Raw genomic sequence first — 11,511 nt, forward strand, 5'->3', positions numbered from 1 at the left:
GACGAAGTCCACCCCAGGATCAGGGAGCCGGATCCCAACCGACCTACGAAGGAGGCCGGATCCGTGGAGGCCCATGAGGAACCCGGATCCAGTACGACATAGATGGAAGGCGGATCCTTGACATACACGGCAAGACATTGTGATGTGGGAGGAACCCAGTGGATCCTCCTAGTTGATGCCCGATCTTTCACAGCGAGAACCTGGGGTAGAGATTTCTCCCAACAACGCGATGAACGCAGCCTGGAGAAGAGGGAACGAATCCAGCAAGCAACGGATCGATGAATCGAAACGCCTCAAACCTGAGCTAGACAATCCTTGATGAACACAAGAACCTTCGCAGCGGATAATATAGATAAACGGCAGCGCCGTACCCCCGGAGGGATGATACACGTGAACACACGCAACTAGGTAAAACCTAAACTTTAGACTAAACTTGTTCTCCCTCTAACCCTAGCCGCACCTCCACTTATATGAGGGGTGGAGTGGCCGGCCAGCCCTAGTGGGCCTCTCTACCTTGGTTTGGACAGGCCCAAACCAAACTGACTCAATTTATTAAAAACCCTAATTGGCCCACATATGACCATAGACATAAAATAAGATAACTAAGCTGGTGGAGTCTGAATCGGGGCTCCACATAGGCCTTCGTGCCCATATCATCCTCCCCCCCTTCAAGAAGCGTTGTCCCCAACGCGTGAGGGTCTTCTGGAAAAGGTGACGTGATATGAACATGACACGTCCTCGCCGTCTTCAAGTCTTGCTTGCCTTCCACACCACATCCTCCCTCGCGGCCTTCTCGACTTGATACAGCACTTGGCGCCTCCTTTCTTCTCCACATGAGCTTGGACTTCGGCGCCAATTCCTTCTTCTTGCGAGGTTTTGATGGACCCTTGTGTCGCTGCACATGACCCTGCACAAGATGTGTAATTCCTGGGCCACATAGATGTCTCACACGTCCATCCTTGCCTCGATGCATCCGCGGTGTCGCGGAAAACTGGACATTACTCCTAGCACGGTAGTGCCGCTGCCCACCATCTCCACTGACGCGCTCGCCTCCCACTCCTCCCACGCGCATCTGCGCCATATGTACTGACACACCATCAGCACAAACATCATCAGTCTGTATACTAGCATCAACACAAACTGGAACTGTAGCACATGCTGCAACATCCACATCAACAATAAGTGTAGCTTCATCTGGCTTGTCACCAACAAGAACTGGCTTGTCATCTACAGGCATGGCTGAAACATCACCAACATCAATGCTCGGAACATCATGCACCTCTAGCTGCACTTTAGGCTTGTGCAACTTCTCCTTAAGCACCACTAACTCCACATCAGACTTGATATGATCATCACCCAAAGGTTTCAAAGTCCGCTGTTTGACACCATGCATAAAAGAATATGTATTTGCTCGCCCATCATGTGTCACATTGCGATCATACTGCCAAGGACACCCAAGTAGCAATCCGCACACTTCCAATGGCAGCACATCGCAATCGATCTCATCAACATAATCATCAACTGTAAATGGCACACGCACCTTATGAGTAATCTTCAGCATACCACAGCTATTCAACCACTCAAGACGTTTAGGTTCAGGAAGACGCCATGTAGACAACCCCAACGCTGCCACCATCGCCTTGCTAATGCCATTAGTACAGCTACCACCATCAATCATCAACTTGCAAGCCTTGCCCTTGATAAAGCACTGAGTCTGAAACAAACTCCACCGCTGACCCTTGTCAACTGTCTTGCAAGCATCACCTTGTACCCTCTTGAGTTGCATATTCAGCCCGCTCAATGGTACATCCTCTTCAACAGTCACAGTAGTGCTCTTGGTATCAGAGCCAGGTTTCTTCTCCTCAGTGACTGCCTGTACTGGAACAACCTCCTCCACGGTAGTGTTAGAGCACACCACCTCCTTGTCCAACTCCGTGGACTTGACCACAAATCTAGCACGCAGAAATTGCTTGAAATCTGCCCAACTAGACCGTACACCAATGATACCCTCAACTATCAGAGCATCACGATACCAACCAGCCAGAACATCATCAACACGCCGATATGCAATAGCAAATTCAGTTTGGCCACCAAATGTCTTATCAAACGCCTTGCATCGCTCAAATCCACCTTCAATGTGTGATTCCCAAAGTTGAAATTCAGTCGGGGTCGCAGAACTAGCCAACCGTCATTTGATGGTAGAAGCATCGAAGTGCGAACCCGTCAAAATACTAAGGTAATCATAATAGACATCTTCCTTCCTATCTTCCATGCCACCAAAACGTGAAGAAACCATAGCTGTGCGCCAAACAAACAATCAGCAGAAAACAGCAAAAACAGGCTCACGGCAGAGAATTCCTGTCGCGGCAGAGAAACTGGCAGAAATCCTGCCGCGGCAGAGAAACTGGCAGAAAAATCTGCAAGGCCGACAGTGCCGGTGTTCCGAGGCCGGTAGTGCCGGTGTGGCCAGCAGTGCCGGTGTGTCAAGGCCGGCAGTGCCGGTGTCCTGACGGAAATCTTCTTCTTCCTCGCGATTCCAAACTCGAAAATTCGCGATTCTGGCCGCAGAAACTGTCCGAAACAATGGCAAAACCTTGCCCAAACAGCTCCAAACTTCCTCCAACTCAACCTCCTTTGACCGAGAGCCAAGCTCCTCCGATCTAGAGCCAACTTTCTCCGATGCAAACCGATCTAGATGCGATCGATCAACAAAACCTCGCTGTGAGCAACCCAGAAAACTGATACCACATGATGTGGGAGGAACCCAGTGGATCCTCCTAGTTGATGCCCGATCTTTCACAGCGAGAACCTGGGGTAGAGATTTCTCCCAACAACGCGATGAACGCAGCCTGGAGAAGAGGGAACGAATCCAGCAAGCAACGGATCGATGAATCGAAACGCCTCAAACCTGAGCTAGACAATCCTTGATGAACACAAGAACCTTCGCAGCGGATAATATAGATAAACGGCAGCGCCGTACCCCCGGAGGGATGATACACGTGAACACACGCAACTAGGTAAAACCTAAACTTTAGACTAAACTTGTTCTCCCTCTAACCCTAGCCGCACCTCCACTTATATGAGGGGTGGAGTGGCCGGCCAGCCCTAGTGGGCCTCTCTACCTTGGTTTGGACAGGCCCAAACCAAACTGACTCAATTTATTAAAAACCCTAATTGGCCCACATATGACCATAGACATAAAATAAGATAACTAAGCTGGTGGAGTCCTGAATCGGGGCTCCACATAGGCCTCCGTGCCCATATCACATTGTACCGTAGTTAGGCAACCTGTAATCCGGCTAGGACTCTCCATGTAAACCCTAGATCCGTGCGCCTTTATAAGCCGGATTCTGGGAGCCCTAGAAGCACAGACACAACTCATTGTAATAACGTGAAAGCGCCCAGATAATTCCAGACAAGCAGCAGTAGGCCCTGTCTTCGAGCAGGTGTTCCGAAGCTGGGTAAATCGCGTACCACCGTCCCGAGTGCTCTCCGCCCTATGGCCCCTACTTCTTTTCCCCCTCGTGAGGATCCCTCCTCCAGGATACCATCGAATAGGCAACGACACCGATAAAGATGCCCTAAGAATCTACGAATCAAACAAATTCTACATGTGTAGAGTTGCGTTCTTCAACTATTAGCATCACACTTAATGGTGATCTAGTTATGTAAATCAATAAGGAAGAGACAATTTTGGGCAAATGCACAACGCCAATTTGTGGCGTACAAGCCTATATATATGTCACGTGTTACGTACAATACTCGCTAGACTACAGTGGGTAGGATTAGGACTCTAGGTCTAATACAACCCAAGAGCAAACATACTTGTACCCTTTTTAGATAAAGAAAATATATTGATATCAAAAGATACCAATTACATTCAGCCTCTGCAACAACATCTCGCCCTAGTGGAAGTAGGATGCACACAGCCAAAAAAGAGTAAAAATATCAACTATGGGTGACATATTGATATTGCACTTGCATTCTTCGAACAATGGAAGTGGCAGCGCCTTGCTAAAGATATCAGCAAGTTGGTCTTTCGAAGAGACAAACCAAACTTGTAGCAATTCCTGAGCAACCCTTTCTCGAATAAAATGAAAATCAATCTTAATTTGTTTCGTGCATGCATGGAAATCAGGGTTTGATGAAAGGTAGGTAGCTCCAATATTATCACACCATATAACATGTGGAGAAGTCTGTCGAACATCAAGTTCCTTCAACAAGGTTTCAATCCAAATAAGTTCATATGTGGCATTAGTTACAACTTTATACTCTGCGTACTTGAGCGAGAAACAATAGCCCATTAGCGAGTACTCTAGGCGATCAATTTTTTTAGGGTAAACAGCTGCAATTTCTATAAAATTAAGGGTAATAAAGTATTTACATATTTACAAGCTTCTGAGATGAAAGTACTTGAAACTAAAAAAAAAAAAATACACTACTAAACTTGTGATTGCAACCATTGCTTGAATGTTTCAGCATGTTTTTTCTTCATTCTGTGGATCAACATATGCCATTTTACTAGAAAAGCTTGGTGCTTGCATGACAGCTGACCCAAAAGTTATGGAACATGTTATCACATTCCATAAACATTACTACAATTACAATTGTCAACCCAAATCTCGGAATTCCAAAGTCAAAGCATCGGTTCCTACACATCTATAGAACATGCAAAAGCAGTTCCACACTAGTACATCAAATTGGCAAGATCGAACACCACACAGTAGATCAGCCGGCTAGCTAGCTTATATTAGTTGACAACGGCGCATCTCCTCCTGATCTCCCCGTCGCGGCCGGTGAGCACATCAACCCTGCCCATGTTCAGCATGGACACCCCGAAGTCGCTGAAGAACCTCCTCTCCGACCTCATGTAGCCGTACACGAGCATTCTGGTGGCGCCGTTGCTGAGCAGCGCCTCGTCGGAGTGGAAGAGGCCCTTTTTCTCCGTGACGAGGCGATAGTAGGTGGCGTCGAACGTCGTCGAGCTCCCCGGCACCATCGCCAGCTCCGTCTCGTTGTCCTCGGGCTTCGTGCACTGCTGCTTCAGCGTCGCCGCGTACGCCGTGTCCAGTGTCGGATCCATGTCGTACTGAGCCGTGAAGTTGCGCAGCCTCTTCTCCATCGATGGGCAGTGCGAGTTCCCCAGCGCGTGGGCACCTGATCGAGTACAATGAGAGTTTCATTAACTCAAATAACTCCAATCGATTGATATTCAGTTGTTATTTTCAAGGCCAGTTGTAGCATTGCAGTTACAAACTGAATATGTTGCTTGCATGGACTTTCAGCTACAGAAACTTGGCAACATTTACAAACTGCGCGAGTGGTCAATAATTTTACCTGATAGAACGGCCAGATCCTTGAGTCCGAGGCCCTTGGACTTAAACCTCGTGATGAGCTTGAGGATTCCATCAAAGGAATCAGGCAAGTGCACCGCCGCCTCCTTGGCGCTGGACTCGCGGCCGTCTCGCCGGCCTGTCTCCACCTCGTACAGGTTGCCGTCCTTGCGCCACTCTCCCTTGGTCACCACTTTCGTAGCCTAGTTCAAATTTGAGCAAACACAACAACGATCCATTTAAACCCAGCTCAGCCAGCTTTCATGCGTCCTGAATCTACGCGTTCCCGTGATGGAGGAAACGGAGCTGCTTGATTTCGTACCAGCGAGACGGCGTCTCTGGCGGCTATGGCGAGGATGTCGGCGCAGGAGACGGTGCGGGGGCACTTCTTCTCCAGCTTCTCCTTGATGGCGTCGATGACGTCGAACGCGTCCAGAGTGTGGTTGGGCTTGGCGTCCTTCTCCGCCGTGTTGTTCTTGGTCGAGTTGAGCAGCACAGATGCGTCGCAACCCTGCACGTTGTACCACGAAGCGAGTTCAACAAGATAGCTGATGTATTGGTTGTGACGTTTCTAACAGAATTAAGCAAAGTACACATCTGCTTGATTGATACGCGCTGAGAGGAATATTTCCCTAGTCTCTGGACAAGGAAGTAAGGGTGAATCACTGAGACCAGCTTAGGATACCACTGCACTCCAAGAGCAATCATGAAAGTATCTAGCGGTAGTGCTTTTTAAAACAAGAGAAAGAGAATTAGCCTGCAGAAAAGCCCATGAGATTACTTATCATCTGCATTTTCTGTACCTCTCTATCTCCCTAGTGAACCTTGGAATCAGTTACCACTATACTTGGCCAAGTAAATTAACAGGACAAGAGAAAGAATTTACCCTGACGAAGCAATCGTGGAAGTGCAGCCTGAGCAACGGCGCGGTGACGGTCCGGTCGTCCTCCACGGCCTCGGCGACAACCTCGCGGACAATGGCCTCGGCGTCGGGGCACGAGTGCCTGTAGAACCCGACTGTGAGGTTGCTATGGCCATGCCCACCATGGACGGCAGCAACCACCGGCAGCAGCAGCACCAGCAAAGGAAGCAGGAGCCTGGGAGGAGGAAGCAGAGACACCCACATTGCCATGGCGGCTCTAGCTGACCAGAAGAAGGGTTGGAGCTAGCTAAACTGACAATGCCACGACTTGTTAATGTATCCCCCTTTTCGAGCCTCACGCGCGCAATCAGGCAGCGAGCGAGTGGGCGACCAGCGTAGGGCGTAGGCGTTGTATATGAAGGCGGTGGCCTCGGGGAGCGTGGATGCCGTCTACGAGATCTAGGGGAACGTTACTTATGAGCGTCATCGTTTTTCCTGGCATGATGCCATGTGATCGGCCATGGGTTTCCGGGATCTTAGGGAGCGAGAGATGTTGCTATACTACCCCGACGCATGTGATGGAATATAATAAGCTAATGACTGACAGCACTGCTAAGTTGACAACAAGTAAGATCGCGCCGATAAGTTGCCGACAGCAGCTTATACCGAGGATTCATCTTAACCCCCGCAGTGATGTAGATCCTGCGTTGTTTACGTATGTGCTTACCTGTTGTTAGAATTTATTTTTAGTTAATGGACGAGCATAGCGCAGAAAGGCCTGTCAGGTTAAGTACATGGAACTCGAATTATATGATGGATGCGATCGGATTTACTCTACGTCCCAACGAGAGACCCAGGTGCGGATCACATGGGGTTTGATTGCTTTGTTATTGGTCTGGCCTGTAATTTAGGATCTGCTTTGGCTTATATGATGCAGTTTGTTTAGGGAGAAGGTTGACCAAATTTTTACTAGTACGAGTATCCCTTGTGACAATGAGTCTAAGACTACTTCCATACTCATGAGATCAAGTAAAAATACTATATCGCATCTACTTGACATACTAATAAGGCCCCTCCAGTACTAGAGGGATTCACTCAGGTTTCTAGGAGGTAATTCAGAGCGGCCTACTTGGTTCTTCAATTACCTTCATACCAATGATCGGATAAAATTCGGAGAAATAATTCTACGCCATACTACCAAAAGATAAACGAGGCTTGTCGGATTGAACAACATAGGCATATATAATGCCATTTCAAAAAAAATTAACGTAAGTGCCTACAAAAAAAATAACAAGCAAGGAGCATCCTAGGTGTGGCGGTTGTATTGCATGAGCCTGTTCGCCAGATGCAACAAAAAAAATCTAAGTGTGGTACTCCCTCTTTTTGTTGCCATAATGTAGTGCATATGAGTTTGATTTTAAGTCAAACGATGTACACTTTGATCAGGTTTAGCGAGAAAATAATCGTTATCTACAGCACCAAATGTATAGCACGTGAAAATATACTACATGATGATAGCATGTGAAAATAATCGTCACCTACAGCACCAAATGTACATCACCAAATGTAGTACATCATGATGATTCTAATGGTACTGATTTGGAATTTTACATGTTGATTTTTTTTCTACAAGCTTGGTCAAACTTTGTTTGGCTTTTAAAAAATCTTATAAGCAGTACATTTTAGCAAGGAGGGAGTAATATTTAAGCTTGCTCCACCATCTGACGCAGCTGCACATAGAAAAACATCTACATATATATAGAGTTTTTCCGCCAAAAAAGAAAGAACTTCCCACAGTTTTTGTGGACTGTACCATGTATCGATTAAGGTTTTCTATGGCAGGCTATAGGATATGGTGGCAGCTTAAGATAAAGGCTAATGCATTTAATCGCACCTTTTTGAAGATATACCGGCTATTTAAACTATGTTGCCGATTAGTTTGTTTATGGTTTCTCATGTGTACACTGAATGCGAATCAACTACTACCGTCGATTTCGGCAAATTTGACCCTTTTTCGAAAGTTCATCACGATTTGAATTTTTTCAAAAATATTTGAAATCTGACCCTTTTTAGTAGCGCCTTTCCTCGGGGCGCTACCCTCTTCGCCGTAGCGCCGGCAACATTGGCGCTGAACTTGTGCTAGCGTGGCGTGGCTGGGCCCACAATTCGCGAGCTCAACTCCATTCACAAGGGTGCTACCCTTTTGAAGTTCAACTCCCTTCAGAAGGGCGCTACCCTCTGAATAAGTTAAGTCGCGTGGGCCGCCCCCATCCCATCCACCTACCACTTACCCCTCAGACCCCGACCAAGAAGCAACAAGGGCGCGCCTACCTCTCTCTCCCCTCCCAAATTCTTCCCCAAAATCCCCTAGATCTGAAGATTTTTTTGGTGGATTTTGGTCTCCATCCCTCCCTAAGGTATGTTCTTTCGATCCCACCAAATTTATTCGAAAAATCTTAACTCATTAGACCCAATTTTATGTAGTATTGGTGAAACCCTAGATCATCACAAATTTCGAAATTTGTGTGGTCTTGGGGATTTTATTTTAGTTTGATAGTTTTATTATCCACTAGATTGTCCTATTTTGCTAGTTAGAGTTATGGTATGTGCCTATAATTTGTTGTCAATATTGCCATGTATAGGTTGAGCTTGGTATTGTCGATCTAGATGAACTTGGAATGTGAAGATTATAATTGATATACTTATTATTTATGCATTTGGTTTTATAACTATTTGGTAGATGGCAAAACTTGTTGTAGGCATTGTTGTTCACCTATCTTAGTTTTCAAACATTGTCGTAGGCATTCTATGTTTTCTTTTTGTCTTAGAAATGTTTGCTTATCTTAGTTTGAAATATCGTTCATAGTTACTTTAATATAAAATTGTTGTAGGTATGGCGTCGTCAGATCCGAAGGAGAACCCGAGAAAGTGGAAGGACACCGCTGACCTTTGGCCATCCAATTTTCCCGAAGGGACGGAACAGTCTCGTTGTTGGTGCGGTGACCTTTGTGTCTCAAAGCGATCTGATGCTTGGGATGCCAAACACGGAAGGAGGTTTTGGATGTGTCCTAACTATGCACATGACAAGGCCAAGCCAAGAAACTCATACGACTACCCACCGGTATGTGCCTCCACTTGCAGTACATCAATGAGTTTGACACACTCACCGCCGACCAGGTGCTAATTGACGCGTCATGGTTATTGTCTTTTAGAGATAACCGAACTTGCTGTGTTTTTCTTTGTTACAGGTGTACTGGGAGCCATATGGATTTGGGGACAATTTTGGGAGAACTTATGGGTTGTTCCCATTGAATCCGAAGTGCATGGAGGAATCTCATTTTTGGCTGATTCGGTGCCCTATGTTATGCTTCTTTGCGGTTGAGTGGCAAAGAAGCATTCTGCCATGTTGCTTGTCATCTGGCCATACCTCCTACCACCTTCATCATAGGCTTGTGCCCACTTGACCCTCAATTCCAAATGCCTATTTAGGAACTCAAACCCACCAGGCGTGAGGTTCTTTTGAGCCACCAATTTATTGTACAATGTCGCAAATCGAGCGTCCGTGTAAGCGAGACAACAATCTTTAAGACCGTCGGACAACTCCTTGTTCCCACATGCCCTATAGAAGTTGGACACAAAATGTCTCATGCGCCATCTATGGTGCAAAGGAGGATGCCCTGAAATGTCTATCTGCACAGCGTTGAGAATACCCTGGTTGCGGTCTGACACAAACTTCCCTATTAGCCGGAATAATCTTGGTTCTCATAAGACGCATGAACCACTCCCAATTATCGTTGTTCTCAGCTGTAACCAAGTCAAAAGCCAAAGGCAACAACCGATTATTCCCGTCATTACCTATTGCAACCAGTAGTGTGCCCTTGAATTGTTCGGTCAGAAAAGTACCATCAAACGAGATGATCGGCCTAAAGTGTTGGAATGCCCTTACGGATTGCTGAAAGGCCCAAAATGCACGGCCAAATACTCGTACTGTTGCACCATTGTACTCTCTAGTTTTCTGCCCAAAAGGCTCGACCACATGATACATCCCCGGGTTGGTAGCCGCCATCGCGCCCAACAACTGAGGGATTCGGTTGTATGCCTCTTCCCAATCACCGTACAACATCTTAAATGCGGCTTGCTTCGCCTTCCATGCCTTCCCATACTTTCAACTTCACTGCCTGCTTGATTGTCATTGTTGGGAGTTGATACGTCTCCGACGTATCGATAATTTCTTATGTTCCATGCCACATTATTGATGTTATCTACATGTTTTATGCACACTTTATGTCATATTCATGCATTTTCTGGAACTAACCTATTAACAAGATGCCGAAGTGCCAGTTGCTGTTTTCTGCTGCTTTTGGTTTCAGAAATCCTAGTAAAGAAATATTCTCGGAATTGGACGAAATCAACGCCCAGGGTCCTATTTTGCCACGAAGCTTCCAGAAGACCGAAGAGGAGACGAAGTGGGGCCACGAGGTGGCCACACCCTAGGGCGGCGCGGCCCAAGCCCTGGCCGCGCCGACCTGTAGTGTGGGCCCCTCGTGTGGCCCCCTGACCTGCCCTTCCGCCTACAAATAGCCTTCATCGCGAAACCCCCAGTACCGAGAGCCACGATACGGAAAACCTTCCAGAGACGCCGCCGCCGCCAATCCCATCTCGGGGGATTCAGGAGATCGCCTCCGGCACCCTGCCGGAGAGGGGAATCATCTCCCGGAGGACTCTACGCCGCCATGGTCGCCTCCGGAGTGATGTGTGAGTATTCTACCCCTGGACTATGGGTCCATAGCAGTAGCTAGATGGTTGTCTTCTCCCCATTGTGCTTAATTGTCGGGTCTTGTGAGCTGCCGAACATGATCAAGATCATCTATCTGTAATTCTATATGTTGTGTTTGTTGGGATCCGATGAATAGGGAATACTATGTTATGTTGATTATCAATTCATGTCTATGTGTTGTTTATGATCTTGCATGCTCTCCGTTATTAGTAGATGCTCTGGCCAAGTTGATGCTAGTAACTCCAAGAGGGAGTATTTATGCTCGATAGTGGGTTCATGTCTCCGTGAATCTGGGGGAGTGAGAGAAACCTCTAAGATTATGGATGTGCTGTTGCCACTAGGGATAAAACATTGATGATATGTCCGAGGATGTAGTTATTGATTACATTACACGCAATACTTAATGCAATTGTCTGTTGTTAGCAACTTAATACTGGAGGGGGTTCGGATGATAACCTGAAGGTGGACTTTTTAGGCATAGATTCATGCTGGATAGCGGTATATGTACTTTGTCGTAATGCCCAATTAAATCTCACTAT

General features: G+C 46.8%; 1 protein-coding gene across 1 annotated transcript; it reads right to left on the reverse strand.

Annotated features, from left to right (window-relative positions):
- Positions 1–4,405: 4,405 nt before the first annotated feature.
- LOC127326126 (peroxidase 56) lies at positions 4,406–7,393 on the reverse strand. Its single transcript, XM_051352987.2, has 4 exons — positions 6,220–7,393; positions 5,656–5,844; positions 5,338–5,536; positions 4,406–5,157 (listed from the first exon to the last, which is right to left on the reverse strand). Exons 1-4 carry the CDS (start codon positions 6,463–6,465, stop codon positions 4,751–4,753), a joined length of 1,041 nt encoding a protein of 346 aa, XP_051208947.1. The 5' UTR covers positions 6,466–7,393; the 3' UTR covers positions 4,406–4,750.
- Between the last annotated feature and the right edge of the window lie 4,118 nt (positions 7,394–11,511).

Source organism: Lolium perenne, chromosome 4, assembly GCF_019359855.2.
Source record: "Lolium perenne isolate Kyuss_39 chromosome 4, Kyuss_2.0, whole genome shotgun sequence".
Lineage (NCBI taxonomy): Eukaryota > Viridiplantae > Streptophyta > Magnoliopsida > Poales > Poaceae > Lolium > Lolium perenne.